A 15,896-nucleotide genomic window follows, 5' to 3' on the forward strand; every position below is an offset into this window, starting at 1 on the left:
GAGGGCCGGCAGGAGCTCGGAGCCCGTTCCCGCTCGCTCAGACCTGCGCCCGGCGCGCGGTGGGCGGACGCCTCGCCACGCGGCCCCCGAGGGTCGCGGCCCCGCCGCCCAGAGGCCGCCCGCCCCGCCCCGCCGCCCGGGCGCCCCGCCCCGCTCCTCCCCGCCGCCGCCCGCCCGCCCGCCCGCGTCCCCGCCGCCCGGAGCCGCCGCCATGGGCCGGTCCCGGCCGGGCGAGCGCGGGCCCCCCGGCCCCGGCCCCGCCGCGCCCCCCGCGCCCCCGCCGCGCTGCGCTCGCGCCCTGGCGCTGCTCGGGGCCCTGCTCGCCGCCGCCGCCGCGGCCGCCGCCGCCCGGGCCTATGCCCGCTACACCGAGGCCCAGGCGGCCGCGCGGCAGGTCCGGCGGCGGGAGGGGCGCGGGGGCGCGGGCACCGGAGACGGGGCGGGGCGGGGGGTCGCAGGGACGGCGGGACTCGCAGAGGGGCCGGCCGGGCGGGCGGGGAGCCCGCGGAGGGTGCGCTGGGCGGGGGCGGGTGGGAGGGCGGCCGGAGGGGGACGGCCGGGGGACCGCGGGGCGGGGTGAACGGCCTGGAAGAGGGTCCCGGGCGGGGCCGCCTGGGGAGGCCGGTGGGAGGGGAGGCGGGCGGGGGCGCCCCGGGACCGGGCGGAGGGACAGCAGGGAGGGAGCAGGGAGGACGCGGGCCCTGGGGGGGGGGGGGGGGGCGGGGATGGGCAGGACGAAGGGATGGGGACGCGGGCCGAGTGGGTGCGGCGGGAGCAGAGCGGGACCGGAGAAGGAGAAGGGGATGGGGTCTGGGTGGGGGCATTTAGACAGAGGACCTGGGGTGTGGAGCCCCCGGGGCTGGTGTCCAGCTGGTGCCCACCCTCCCTCCCCCGCAGGAGTCGGCGCTGAAGGCCCTGGGAACCGAAGGCCTCTTTCTCTTCTCCTCCTTGGACACCGACCGGGATCTGTACCTCAGCCCCGAGGAGTTCGGGCCCCTCGCCGAGAAGCTGACAGGTACCCGGGGCGGGCAGGGCGGGTCTGCTCCCAGCCAGGGGCCACCCGAAGCAGAGGGAGATGTGGGTCCTGGCAGCCCCGTCACCCTAACCCTGACACCTTCTAGCCTCCGGTTGGGGGGAGCTGCTTGCACACACACACTCACACACACACTCACTCACACACACACTCACACTCACACACACACTCACTCACACACACACACTCACCCACACACACTCACACACACACACACACTCACACACACACTCACTCACACACACACTCACACTCACACACACACACACACTCACACACACACTCACACACACACTCACACACACACACTCACACACACACTCACTCACACACACACACTCACACACACTCACACACACACACTCACACACACACACACTCACACACACACTCACACACACACACACTCACATACACTCACACACACACACTCACACACACACACACTCACACACACACACATACACACACACACACTCACCCACACACACTCACACACACACACACACACACTCACATGCACTCCAGTCTGTCCTCCTCACATCCGAATTCCTAGCTAGCATCCCCTGGCCACTTCCTCGGGGCCAACATGGCTTCAGGCACCTCCTGTGAGTTCTCTCTTTACTCTTTGCAATGCCCTGTGAGGCTGACACCGTCACATCCCCATGGGTACAGGTTGGGAGCCTGGGGCACAGGGAGGCTCACCGGCTCCAGCTAGAAGGGGCAGAGCCAGGGACATGGGCTCCAGGTCCTGCCGCAGCTCACAGATTTCAGGATTAGAGAGAGTATCAGCAGTGGCTGGCGAGCAGTAGATAGGCCATAGGAGCTATTCTGATTATTTTACTGAACATTAAAACTCTTAGGTGCTGCCAGATGCCTGTCCCATCTCGCTACCCATTGTTGCCTGGCTGTGACCCATGGTTGTTGGGTTTTTGTTACTGTTGTGTTTTGTAAAGATGAAGGCCTGAAACATCTAATCTATATACATAGAAGCCTAAGCGACCGAATGACCAACGACCGGTTGCTATGATGCCCACTGACTACCAGGGGGCAGACCCTCAATGCAAGAGCTGCCCCCTGTTGGTCAGTGAGCTCCCACAGCCAATCTCCCACGGTCCCTCCCCCACAGCTGGCCGGCCCCAGGGGTCCTGACTGGGACTGGGCAACACCCCGATCGGCCCAATCGCCGGCCAGGCCAAGGGACCCCACGCATGCATGAATTCATGTACCAGGCTCCTAGTGAATTATGAAATGCTCTCTCACCACCACCCCAACCTCTGTGTCCATTTCTGGTGACATTTCTTGAACTTACGATCTTGGGCACCTACTTGTTACCCAAGCGGCCCGGCGTAAGGAGGTCCATTGATGGGAAAGGCAAGAGCGATGCCAGCTGCTCTCCGGTGAGTAAGCACCAAAGCCCGTGGTGAGCTCTCTGGGTCCCGGGGGCTGTGTCACTGCCCAAGGAGAAGCGTCGGAGGAGAACTGCTAATTCGCCGGGCAGACGTGGGCCAGTGTCTTCGTGACAGTCAGTTCTGTGGTAAAAGCAGACGGCGGGTATGCGGGTCGGCCCCCTGCGGGTTGGCTCCAGCCTCTTAATTCCACACGCAGCCACGCAGCCACACGGCCACCTCCTCGTCCTTTTTTATGGCCAGTGAGCAAGAGTAATGACATGCTGGCCAAGCCTACTGGGCTCGGGGGCCATTTTAATTTTTTTTTAAATGAATCCCCTTACCTTTGAGGCCACCGTGAGTGCAAAACTGGACCAAGTTTTGGGAAGACAAAATTAAAACAAAAACAAAAACATGAAACACCAACTCTAAGCAGTGACAAGGGGCCAACAGTCTCTCTAGTTGGTACATTTATGAGTGTTTAATTTTCTGCTTTATACCTTAAAAGTTTTACAAGCTGTCTAGAATGAGCAACTGTTACTTATAAGTCAGGAAATAAAACTTTTTATTAAAAAACGAAAGGGCCATAAAATGCTGGGCCTTATTATTAATAATAATCTGGGACAACAGTAAAATAAGCAAGCAGACTAATAATCCTGCTCATTCCTACTGTCCCCGCCTCGGAGGTCCCCAGGTTGCCGTTTTTAGGGAAGATTTGCCGCATGGACTTACAAATGCAGAAATAGCAGTGATTCTATAGGACGGGGGGGTTTGCATCGGGAGCGCTGGGAGTGCCAATTAAAGAGCAGTTTGCTGATTCCAGCCCCTCCGGATTCCTGCTCAGTAGGTCTGAGATGGGCCCGGGGCATCTGTAAGTGCAGAAAGCATCCTGGGGGATTCTGGGGATCCCGGGTAAGAACTGCTTCGAACGCACCCATGCAGTCTGTCAGCAGATGCCGCTCACGGTCCCTCCCAGGAACCTGCCCTGGGAGAGCAGGTGTGACAGCACCCACCGCTGCTTTATTCCATTCTGTGTCCTGGGGCCCTGCCCCTCTATTTGTCACCTCCTTTGAAATAGGCTTCCTTTCTCCCTTAAACCTCCATCATGACTCCTTCTACACTTGGAAGGTTACAGACTTAGTCGGCCCATCTCTGAGCAGGAAGAGATTTGGGAAATCAAGGCCAGCCACCGCCAGTCCAGCCCTCCTCATGCAAACGTGGAAATGATGCTACCCAGGGAACCAGGGGGAGGCGAGTCTCCTCACTGCCAGACCAGTGCTCTTTCTGTGACACCGAAGTTGGCCTGATTCTGTTTCTTTGAGGAAACTGAGGCTCTGAGATCTTAACTTCCCCCGAAGAGGGTCGTGGTTAATCGTGGGTGTGGAGTGAAACAGGCCTGGGTTTCAATCCTGACTCTCCCACTACCTCGCTGTGTGACTTTGAAGAAGTGATATCACCTCTCTGAGCCTCCAGTTTCTCAATCATAAAACAGGAGTTGGTAGTAACGGTGTCTGCCTCACAGGGCTACTCTGAAACTAAAATGTGACACATGTTGGTTCTTACTTGGGCGATTATTAACTGTTACCCACCCAGCTCCAGGCCTAGTTCCCTTAGTCACTGGCCAGAGTGGATGCTTACGGGCAGGGCCTCTCCATCTGTGTCTCGTAGGGTCAACTCCTACAACCAGCTACGAGGAGGAGGAGCTGCCCCCTGACCCCAGCGAGGAGACACTCACCATAGAAGCCCGATTCCAGCCTCTGCTCCCGGAATCCATGACCAAGAGCAAAGATGGGTTCCTAGGGGTGAGTTGGGGTGGGGCCTTAGATAGGAGGGCCATCTGTGTGCAGTCGCCGCCTGGGAATGGGGCTGTGTTCATCTTTCCTTCTCTTTCCATCTGCCTTTATCAGCTGCCCTCTGTGCACCCCGTGTGCCAGGCCCTGGGGGTCCAGAAGCAGGTGTGATGCCATCCCTGCGGTCCAGGCACACAGTCTGGTGGGGGAGGCAGGAGGGATAAGGTGAGCCTGGAACCCAGGTGGGATCTGGGAGGGCTTCCTGGGGCAGTGACACCTGACAGGATGCGGGAGGAGGAGGGTTGGCCAGGTGAGGCCGGGGCAGGAGGGACCTGGTTGGAGGACACAGCGAGTGCACTAGAGACCGTTGGTGCAGCCGCCTCACTAGATCATTGCTTTCTGCAGGGCAGTCTTTTCCCCGCAGGCGGTGCTTGCTGAGGGCCAGGCCTGTGTCCCCCCACATTTGTCACCCCATCCCCAGGCCCCTAGCACGATGCCCTGCACCTGACAGGTGCTCTGTTGAACTCTGATGACGCAGACCTGAGGTTCTGCCCCTGGCAGGGGTTGTGGGGTGGGCAGGATGCCTGACAAACGCTTTGCTGACCAGCCCCGCTCGGGCCCGAGGCCCTGTGGAAAGGTCCAAGCCCATGATGGGACCTAAACATCCTGGATGAGGACCCTGGGAGCAGGTGATGGAGGAAGGACAGCCCTGAGGCTGCGGGTTGGGAGACGCAGGGCGTGGCCACTAATGGAAAGTGACCGGGAGGATGACTCAGGCTTCTGGCTGGCGGCCAGGTGGGTGGTGGCCGTTAGCCCCATGGACCGGAGGAGGGAAGCAGGTCTGGTGGAGACAGAATGGGGGCAGTTTGGACGGATTGAGGTTGAGGCACATCGGGGATGTCGGGGGAGTCCAGTAAGTGGTTTGAAGCACAGGTTTGACCTTCCATGCCAAGTTCTGGGTGGAGATGAGTTTGGTGGTGATGAGCCTAGAGTTGGGTTGAAGCTAAATGAGCAAATGAATCCCCTGCAGAGGAGTGAGAACCTGCACTTACAGGGGAGATGGGGGAGGAGCAGCACCCCCAGCCCGCCCCCTCGCAGAGCCCCGCAGAGCCCAGCCCCTTTTGCAGGCAGCTCCCTGCAGGGCTTGCCAGCCAGTGAGCGGGACCCTGTGAGCAGGACCCAACGGGCGGGCAGTGCCTGGCCCTGCACAGCCAGTGCTGCTGTGAGGACCTGCCTGTCCGTCTCCCTCAGTGGGAGCTCCCTGCCCCTCTCTTCCCAGTTCCTCTTCTCTCTGAGCCTGTGCCCCCACCCACCGCCATCACCATCAAGGTGGGGACAGGAAAGGGACCTGCTGCTGTCAAAGACAGAAGCAGCGCCTGACCGGTTTGGCTCAGTGGTTAGAGCGTCGGCCTGAGGACTGAAGGGTCCATGGTTCGATTCCGGTCAAGGGCATGTACCTTGGTTGCGGGCACATCTCCAGTGGGGAGTGTGCAGGAGGCAGCTGATCGATGTTTCTCTCATCGATGTTTCTAACTCTCTATCCCTCTCCCTTCCTCTCTGTAAAAAATCAATAAAATATATTTTTTAAAAAAGACAGAGGCAGCTTCCTGGTGGCTGAGTGTCCCAGGGGAGTGGGCTGAGGCCTCGGTGGGAAGGGACAGCCCCCTGTAGCCCAGGGCAGGGAGGAGCAGCCGAAGAGGGTACTCATCAGGGGGCCTGCATGCTCCACTCCAGGCTGGTGTGCGGACTGGCCTGCACAGTCTCTGGCCCTCATGCTCCCTGCCTGTTGGCCCATCAGATAGAAGTGAGCCGGGTACCCAGCCAGGGTGGCCCAGGGCACTCTCTGGGGGGTGCCTTTCCTCCCCCTAAAGGTGGTGACTGCCTCTCTCCTCAGACTTGGCTCCAAACCCAAACTCTGACCTTCGCCGCCTCCACACATGGGACAGGGACCCCAAAGTCATGGTGCCCCTGCCCCAGAGCTTCGGCTTTCCCGCCCCAGGTCTCCCGCCTGGCCCTGTCTGGCCTCCGCAACTGGACAACCGCAGCCTCGCCTCGTGCACAGTTTGCCGCCCGCCACTTCCGGCCCTTCCTCCCGCCGCGGGGCCAGGCAGAGCTGGGCGAGCCCTGGTGGATCATCCCCAGTGAGCTGAGCGTCTTCACCGGCTATTTGTCCAACAACCGCTTCTACCCGCCACCACCCAAGGGAAAGGAGGTGAGGGAAGCCCCGGGGAGCCCTGGGCCCTGCACCCCGCCCAGTCTGCACCGGATCCTGTGCCAGGCCTACCCCCTGCTGTCCACCTCCCTCCGGACCCACCTCCACCCTGAACCCCAGGCCTGCAGGGCCCACAGCCACCCGGGTCCCGCTGCGCTGCCCTAGGTCATCATCCACCGGCTCCTGAGCATGTTCCACCCGCGGCCCTTCGTGAAGACCCGCTTTGCCCCGCAGGGGGCAGTCGCCTGCGTGACAGCGGTCAGCGACTTCTACTACACCGTGGTGTTCCGGTGAGCGGCCCTGGCAGCCCCGCCCTTCCCTCCCTCTCAGGACCTGGGGCTCCAGGCCGCCTCCCTCTCGGGACCTGGGGCTCCAGGCCGCACAGAGGCTCGGCAAGCGGAAGGCAGGCCTGGCTCAGAGCCCCCCTCCCCCACTGAGCACCCTGGGTCTTGGGCTCTCTGAGCCTCAGCTTCCTCCTGTGAGGATCAGGGAGGTGGTGACTTCCTCCCAGGAGGAAAGTGCGCAGAGCGCGCTTAGCACAGGGCTGGGCTGTGATGGTCACCCACACAGAAGAGGGGTGTATGGAGCTGTGACCCAGTCACACACACAGACTGTGTGAGCTCAGAGGAGGGTCGGGCAAGGCTTCCGAAGGCAGCATGTGAACCAGGCCCTGGGGATGGGCGGTGCTTGGAGGCCCGTGCCGTCTCCCTGCCCCACACTCTCCTGGCCCCCTGCCCAGCCCTGTCCCCAACACAGAGCCTGGGTCCCCGGCTTTGGGGCAGCTGTGGGAGGCCTGCTTCCAGCTGGGCTCCTTCCCCCCAGGATCCACGCCGAGTTCCAGCTCAGTGAGCCGCCCGACTTCCCCTTCTGGTTCTCGCCCGGCCAGTTCACCGGCCACATCGTCCTCTCCAAAGATGCCACCCACGTGCGTGACTTCCGGCTCTTCGTGCCCAACCACAGGTGGGAACTTGGGCCCAAGCCTCCAGCTCCAGGTTGGAAACAGGTGCCCAGAGGCCCCTCAGTCTCTGCCCCTTTGCTCCCAGAGCCCCCTCTCTCGGGAGGGACCTGGCGCTGACCAGGAAGAGGCAGCTTGAGGAGGGTCATTTCATCCCTTGACAAGCGCGTCCCAGGTGCTGCAGGGCCTGGCCCACCAACTCTGTGCCCAGGACCCAGTGCAGCTGGAGCCGCCCCACCCTCATAATGCTGACCATAACCCAGCCTCTCAGACCGCCCTCGGGGAGGCCAGCAGGTGGGCAGGGGCTCGGCTGGTTGAGATCTAGAGGCTTCTCAGAGAAAGGAGCATCTAAGCAGAGACCTGGGGGTGAGGAGGGTTTATCCAGGCAGAGGGAACAGCACAGGCAAAGGCCTGAGGACAGCAGGCCCTCACTGCCAGTAGTTGCCACCACCGGGTCTCAGGGGGCTCCTGGGATGGCTCTGTGCCAGCCACTGCCGACCTGCCCATCTGGCTCAGGGTCAGCCTCTTGTCGGGGGGGCAGGGGACCTGGAGACCCGGGTTTCAGGTCTTTCCTGATTCCCAAGTGGCTGCCTAGTGACTGTACAGGGACAGAATGTGGGCTGGGAGCAGGGAGGCCAGAGTTAAGTTTCAGCCGTGACACCAGCGGACTGCTTGTCTGTGGGCAAGACCCTGGCCCTCTCTGGGCCTCAGGTCCCTCGTTTTCTAGACAGAAGGCTGGCAGGGGCGAGGGGGTGGTCGGGACAACCTGGGAAGAGAAAGTGGCCCCAGGAGCAGAGTGGCTACCTCGCACTCCTTTTAGTCCTCCTCCCGCTGCTCAGCACTGTGTTCCACTGGCTCAGCCCAGCCACACCTGCCTCCACCCCAGGGCTGAAGGTGGGGGTCCTGGCCTGGATGAAACAGGAGGAGGGGGGCAAATGACCCGGCCCAGGGACTGCTGACCCCTCCGAGGAGGGCACCCAGCTCACTGTGCCCAAAGTGGTTGGTTGTCAGTCCTCGGGCGCCCCCATGTGGCAGACCTGCAGGTGGCACCTGGTCAGGCCAGACTGTGCCAGGTTTTCGCTCCACTGCACTGTGTCCTGGGGGATGCACTGGTGACCTCTGCCTAGAGGGGTTGAGGGCAATACAAGAGTCACGGATGGGAAAGCCCTTGGTGAACGGTGAAGGCTGGGCCACTGGAGGGGCTGCGGTTGCCATCTTAGGAAGAGCTGCCCAGGGAGAGGAAAGGGCCCGGGCTCTGCAGTCCGAGTCCCAGCAGCGCTGAGCCCTGGGTTCAGCTTGCCACGCCTCAGGGTCCTCATCTGTAAAACGGGCACAGCTGTGTGCTTTCAGCAACATGATGTCTGGCATGTGGTTCGTGGGCCTTGCTAACAGTGCTCTGCCCTGGCCACCCCCTCACCCGACCCAGGTCTCTGAATGTGGACATGGAGTGGCTGTATGGGGCCAGTGAGAACAGCAATATGGAGGTGGACATCGGCTACATACCCCAGGTGAGCACACACCTGGTCCCTACCCGGCTAGGAAGGCAGGGCTGGGCTTCAGGGGGTGCCCAGCTGGCGAGGAGCCTCAGCGCGGTGCAGGGTGGAGGGCGGAGCTCCTGGCATCTGTTTCTGCACACAGAACCCAGCATCCGCCATGGCCCTCAGGCAGCTTCACGCAGTGAAGGAGCCCTGGCTGGACACGGGCCTGGACTCACTACGCAGCCTTGACCAGGCCCCCCCTTTCCTGGGCCTCCATTTCCCCGCCTCTGCAGTGGATGGGGTATCTTTGAGGGCCTATCTCTGAGACATCCCTCACTGAGGTCATCCCTCACTGACCTCCGGCCTAGATGGAGCTGGAGGCCACAGGCCCCTCAATACCCTCCGTGATCCTGGATGAGGATGGCAACATGATTGACAGCCGCCTGCCCTCGGGGGAGCCCCTCCAGTTTGTGTTTGAGGAGATCAGGTGGCAGCAGGAGCTGAGCTGGGAGGAGGCTGCCCGGCGCCTGGAGGTGGCCATGTACCCCTTCAAGAAGGTGAGGCTGGGCATGCGTGAGGGCAGGGGCAGGATCCATGGGGCGGGGGCTGGAGCTATGGGAGCAGCAGGTGGGCACAGGACGGTGGGCTATGAGTAGGGCAGTGATGGCGAACCTATGACATGCGTGTCAGAGGTGACACTCGAACTCATTTTTTTGGTTGATTTTTCTTTGTTAAATGGCATTTAAGTATATAAAATAAATATCAAAAATATAAATCTTTGTTTTACTGTGGTTGCAAATATCAAAAATTTCTATATGTGACACGGCACCAGAGTTAAGTTAGGGTTTTTCAAAATGCTGACACGCCGAGCTCAAAAGGTTCGCCATCACTGGTGTAGGGCTTGCTTCTTGGGCTTTCTCCCTGCAGGGCCCAGTGGTGCCCGGGGAGCCTCCCTTTGCCATTCAGAGCTTGGAGGAGGTATCCCCCATCTCAGCAGCACCCCTTCACACACACACACACGCACACACGCACACTATACGTGCATATACACACATACACATTACACACTCAGCACCTGAATGGGACCCAGGCTGCACACAGTAGCTTCTCTCTCGGCTTGGCCCAGGTCACCTACCTGCCATTCACCGAGGCCTTCGACCAAGCCAAGGCCAAGAACAAGCTGGTGCACTCGATCCTGCTGTGGGGGGCCCTGGACGACCAGTCCTGCTGAGGTGAGTGAGAGAGACCTGGCCATCCCCAGGGGAGGACGGGAGAAACTTCACACTTTGTGGGGTGCAGGAGGCTAAGACCTTGGGCCTCCCCCGTAGGAGGGGACTGCAGGGGCAGGGGCAGGGGCAGGGGGTGAGGGCTTGGGAGGTTTCTGTGCTGAGCTCAGAGGAAGCTGCTGGATACAAGCTGAGCCCAATTCAGCCATTTTCAGCTTAGAACCCTTGGCCAAGTGACTTCTCCCTGCGCCTCCGTTTTCTCAACAGTAAAGGAGGGAAACACACTTACCTCCCGGAGTTATGAGAAATGGCTGTGAAAGCGCCTGTGCTGGCACAGTGTGCACACACGTGAGATAACAAGGACAGTGCCGGAGGCAGGGCGTGCATCCGCTTATGCAGAGCATTCACTGAAGGCCTGCTGGGCGCCAGATTCTTTGGGTGTCACCCAGTGGGTGAGGATGAGTAAAACGACGAGCCCGTCCTCGCCCAGTCAATGAGCAAACATCCTGGGGGCCTCCCGGCCCCGCCCTAGGCTGGTGCTGGGGGCCTTGCCGTGAGGAAGTCAGCGTGGTCCTTGTCCTCGGGGTGTGCACAGTGTAGAGCAGGAGGCAGACGCTGAGTGAATAAGTACAAGGCTGGTGAGCGTTACACAGGCTGGTCCAGGGGGCATGAGGGTGTGTAACTGGGGCGCCAGGGGAGGCTTCTTGGAGTGACATTTAAGAGGAGACTCTGGAGGATGAGTAGGAGTTTGTCAAGTGACGGGAGGAAGAGTATTTCGGTGGAAGAACAGTCTGTGCAAAGGCCTGGGGCACAGTTTTGTGGATTTGGGACCACAGGTCCCTGGGTAAGGCTCACCCTAAGTCTCAGCCCAGATGCCAGGATGTTCTCGACGTTACAGCTGCCATTTATTCAGCACCTACAGACTCTGTTATTTCACCCGGGTGCATAGTCCATGAGGTTGTTTGCTGATGGAAGCCCAGTGAGACGTGGGGTTGCCTCACTCTCCTGGCCTGGCCTCTCCCTGCACAGGTTCCGGGCGGACTCTCCGGGAGACGGTCCTGGAAAGTTCGCCCATCCTTGCGCTGCTCAACGAGAGCTTCATTAGCACCTGGTCCCTGGTGAAGGAGCTGGAGGACCTGCGAGTGAGTGGAGGGTGGATGGGAACAGCCTCTTGGGAACCCCTAGGACCATGCTGGGGGCCAAGGCCTCAGGGTGTGCCCCACTGTCCCCACAGAACAGCCGGGAGAACCCCTCCCACAAGAAGCTGGCAGACCTGCACCTGGAGAAGTACAGCTTCCCCGTGGAGATGATGATCTGCCTGCCCAATGGCACCGTGGTAGGTCACCCCACCTCCACCAGCCCAGGCCTGGCACTGGGGAGAGGAAGCAGCCAGCCAGGGGCGCAGGCTCACGACCTCATCAGGCTTCGGGTCTGGCTCCACCACTTCCTAGCTGGGCTCTTAGCCAGCCTGAGCCTCAGTGGTCACATCTATAAAATGGGGATCCTGATGCCCAGTCCGCCTGCCTCGTGCAGGGGTCAGGACGCTCCTATGGGAAGGGGGACCCCAACAGCACCTAGGGGGCCGGGAAGCAGTAGGCACAGTGTAGCAGCAGCGTGGAAAGGACCATGGCCTGGAGGGAAGGCTCACCTGGACCACTGCGGTCCGCCCTGGGATGGAAGGAGGAGGGACAGGCCAGGCCTTGTGACAGGTAGAGAGGACCAGAAACCCCCACCCCACCCCAGGCCCAGCCAAACATCAAGACCCTACCTGTCCCTGAGGGCCCCTCACAAGCACCCAAGCGCATCCTGTAGTTGGATTCTCACAGCAGCTTTGGGAGCTAGATGATTACAAACACCCACTTTACAATCAAGGAATCCGAGCCTCAGAAGGTCCAGAGATTTGGAGACAGTTGCACAAGTAAGAAGTGTAGCTGGGCCCTGGCCGGGTGGCTTAGCTGGTTGGAGCACTGTCCCGTACACCCAAAGACTGCAGGTTCAATTCCAGGCCAGGGCACATACCTGGGTTTTGGGTCCAGTCCCTGCTCGGAGTGCGTATGGGCAGGTATAGGAAGCAACTGATCAGTGTTTCTCTCTCACATCGATGTTTCTCTCTCCCTTCCTCTCTCTAAGAAAAAGAAAAAAAAAACATATCCTCGGGTGAGAATTAAAAAATAAAAAAGGAAAGCAGTGTAGCTGGCTTTGAAATGAGGTCTGCCTGGGCCTCAGCATCTCCTGCTCTTCCTGACAGAGGGGAGCAGAGTTCAGGGGTCACGGGAGCAGAGAAGGGGTGGGGCGAGGGACAGGTGAATTGAAGGGCACTAGGTTTTCTGCTAGTGGACGAGGTGTGTGAGCTCTGTGGTCGGAGGGCCCCGTGTGAGCAGAGGCAGGAGAGGGAGGCAGCCAGCCCCGGGGTCGGTTCCGACGGTTCTGCCTGGCTGCCGTCCGCCTCAGCGAGGGCAGGTGAGGCCTGAGGGTGGCCACTTCTCCCACGAGGGGCCGAGCAGACGGAGCAGGGGGCTCTGAGCCTGGGTGGCCCCGCACCTCACCCAGCCTTTCTCCAAGGTCCACCACATCAACGCCAACTACTTCTTGGACATCACCTCCATGAAGCCTGAGGACGTGGAGAACCACGCCTTCAGCTTCGCGTCCACCTTTGAAGACCCGTCCACGGCCACCTACCTGCAGTTCCTGAAGGAGGGCCTCCGGCGCGGCCTGCCCCTCCTCCAGCCCTAGTGCGCGCCCCCTGGGCCCTGAGAAGGGGCTGGGCAGGAGCTGGGAACAAAGGCCTCCAGCAAGGAGGGTCACATTTAACTCAGGCATTCCCACCCCGCCCCTCCCAGGATGCCTGTGAGGTTGGAGGTCAACTAAGGTGGCTGTCCTCGCTTTGCATCTATTTGGGGGGAGTTGGCAAGGAGGCGCCTGGGCTGGCCGGTGGGTGAACCTCTAGCTCCAGCTGCCACCATCGGCCCTTTACTACCCATCTGGCTCCGGAAGCTGCTTGGGACCCCCCAAAACGGAGCCTGGGGCCATTTCCCTAGACGTCACCCTCTCGGACACATTGTCCAGGCCCTTGTGGGGTGAAGAATAGGGAGAAGTGGGCCACCCCTTTTACGCCACTTTCACCCCTTCCCAAAAGGAACATCAAGAAGCCCTGGCGTGGGGTGGGGTGCCAGAGAAGTGCTCCTGTTTTTTCTGGAGCCTTCTTCCTGGCCACAGCCCTGGCTGCCCTCCTGTGCCCGCTCCCCAGGGGGTCAGGCTCGCGAGAGACAGCCATCTGGAGGCTCTGGGCAGAACCCTCCTTCAGAAGCAGAAACCATACAGCACCCCAGGCCTTGGCTCCCCAGACCAGTGTAGTCTATTCGACTTGATGAGAGGCCCCCAAACCTGTTTGGGGACTTGCTGGAGGCCAGCTGCCTGGGAAGATCTCCTGCCCTTAGGAAAGGGGTCCCTGAGGCCTAGACCCAAGGCACCACCCCGCCCACCTCAGCACAGGGTCACAGGAGCACTGCTGGAACCAGAGCCCTGGTGTTGCTTCCTGCCCCCGAGACCTCAGTTCCACAGAGTGTAGCCCAGCCAAGGAGCAGCCGGCTGTCAGGGCTGTCAGGGCAGCCCAGACCAGCTTGTCCACCCCGGACGGGTGTTGACACTCCTTGGCCAAGCTTGGGGCCTCAGTTCGCATCCCAAACCACTGACCACGGCCAGTCTCTTTTTTATACATGCAGGAAAGTCTTTTTACGTGAACTTTCTTACCGTTTGTAAGTATTTTTTATAACCCCGTGCTAAGGAGAAGGAAGGGGCAAAGGCTTCCTCCAGCAGCTGCGCATGATGGCTGGGTCTGAAATCCTAGATGGGCCCAGCTTGATGTCCCTGCAGTTGCCCCCATGGGAAGAAACAGTCCTCTCTCCTTCTCTTCTAGTTTTTTAAAAACAGTCAGAGGGTCTGACTGCCCCAAGATAGCATCTACCACATCCAGGAAAGATAGATAGAGTAGATTTGCATCCTTGCTCTTCACTCAGCCCATGAGGGCCCTGGCCTTTCACTAAGGCCTTGCACCCAAGCCTGCTCCCCACCCTAAACCTGGAAGAGGAAGGCAGGCAGACGCTTCATCAGACACAGTCCCAGGCCTTCTCTAGCTGAGGCACTTTGTCAAGATTACATGTCTTTTCTCACTTAATCCTCACAACAAGCCTGTGAGGTGGATATTAATTGTTCCCGTTTTGCAGATGAAGAAACCGAGTCTCAGGAAAACTAACTGACTTGCCCAGCGTCACTCAGTGGTAGAGTTGAGATTCAGCCTGAGTCCTGATTGCGGGGTGTTTTGCACCCTTACCACGCCCCTGCCTGTTTTCTCCGATGTGAAAAAGAAAGCCTTTCAAACCAAAATGTCTCATTCCCTTCTGATCTCTAGACCAAACGAGGCATGAGTTAGCGAGCTCAGCCAAGTTCATGTCCTGTTCCATGCCCTTCACAGGGAGGGACGACCCGAAACCTTTCCCAGTGCTTCCAAGCACGGGAGGCAATAAGGTACTGATTGTTCGGCTTTCGGCACCCTCCTCAGATGCTTCTGCCTGACCCCATGTGCCTCGAAGCTCATTGGGGGAGGGCCCCCAGCTGCCCTCTTGTCACACCTCTGCCACTTTCCTCCCTGTCCCCAACACGTCCTGTAATAAAATTGGAGATACGAGGGTGGTTTGAAGGGCCTTTCTTTGAGTGGGATGTTAACAGTTCAGTTTTGTCCTTGGTATGACTCTTGTGGGATTGGCTGGCCAGGGGGGTAGGGAACGCTGCTGGAATGCCTTTGGGTCTATCTTACCTGTCACCATGGGCTTGAGTGACTTTCTGAAAATAATATTGTGATGGACCTCCAGTGGAACTTACTATATTTAGAATCTGATGCTGTGTTTATCAAGTTGAACCCCTTGTCTTAAAAGCACAGCTCAAGACAGGTACTAGGTAATTTTTTATTTTTTGAGGGAGTGCACTTCAGGAAAAAAAACTATAAAGAGTGAAACAGAAAGGGAAAAATGCTGGGTAGGGATGGAGTCGAAGCCTGGCCTTGGCCTGCTCACAGGGGAAGGCTCTGGAGCATAAACCACAGCACAGAGTTGAACCAGCTTTTTGTAACCTGTATCCGTCAGTCATTGGCTGGGCGGGTGGGGGGTGGAGTAACTTCCCAGGATGGGGCCTCCATTCTCCCTCCTGCAAGGGCAATTTTCCAGAAAAGGGGGCAGCTGAGTAGCTGACACAGCAGCTGGGGAATGGATTCACTGGCAGAGTAGAGCGGACCTGAGCGGGGCACCAAGACAGCATCTGCCACATCCAGGAAAGACAGCTAGGGTGGATTTGCAAGATCTGCCATGGCCCTGGAGAGTGAAATCAGTGATTAAGCAACAGTTTGCCATCCTGGAAAAAGGGCTGGACCTAGAAGTCAACATCATTTGAAATATGGTAGGACTCAGGGACAACCTCTGAGGTCTCTGGCCAAGGCCACCTCACATAATTTGCAGGATCCAGTGCAAAATGAAAATGCTTGTTTTTTTAAAAAACAATAAATTTCAAGAGGGCAACAGCAGAACATTAAAGCAAGTATGGACAGACTCCTTACCGGAGGCCGTGTGTGACTGGCCTGTGTCTGGCAGCTGGGACTTGAGGGATTTGAGACCCAAAAACTGCAACCTGGGTGTCAGGCACAGCCACGTGTTGAGGTCAGAGGAGGGCATGTGACCCAGGCCTGGATGCCATGGAGATCTGAGTGCCGGTGAGTGGGCATGGAAGGAATGTGGGTGGTTCTCTTTCCCAATGCCTCTGGGATCT

At 59.4% G+C, this 15,896-nt stretch overlaps 1 protein-coding gene across 1 annotated transcript; it reads left to right on the forward strand.

Annotated features, from left to right (window-relative positions):
* Nucleotides 1–211: 211 nt before the first annotated feature.
* On the forward strand, nt 212–14,766 carry SELENON (selenoprotein N). Its single transcript, XM_070404398.1, has 12 exons — nt 212–394; nt 898–1,015; nt 4,090–4,223; nt 6,211–6,423; nt 6,589–6,713; nt 7,246–7,383; nt 8,805–8,886; nt 9,225–9,413; nt 9,983–10,088; nt 11,112–11,224; nt 11,317–11,418; nt 12,645–14,766. Exons 1-12 carry the CDS (start codon nt 212–214, stop codon nt 12,813–12,815), a joined length of 1,674 nt encoding a protein of 557 aa, XP_070260499.1. The 3' UTR covers nt 12,816–14,766.
* Nucleotides 14,767–15,896: the final 1,130 nt, after the last annotated feature.

This window comes from Myotis yumanensis, unplaced genomic scaffold, assembly GCF_028538775.1.
Source record: "Myotis yumanensis isolate MYYU_CA2020_CCGP unplaced genomic scaffold, mMyoYum1.0.hap1 SCAF_2, whole genome shotgun sequence".
NCBI lineage: Eukaryota > Metazoa > Chordata > Mammalia > Chiroptera > Vespertilionidae > Myotis > Myotis yumanensis.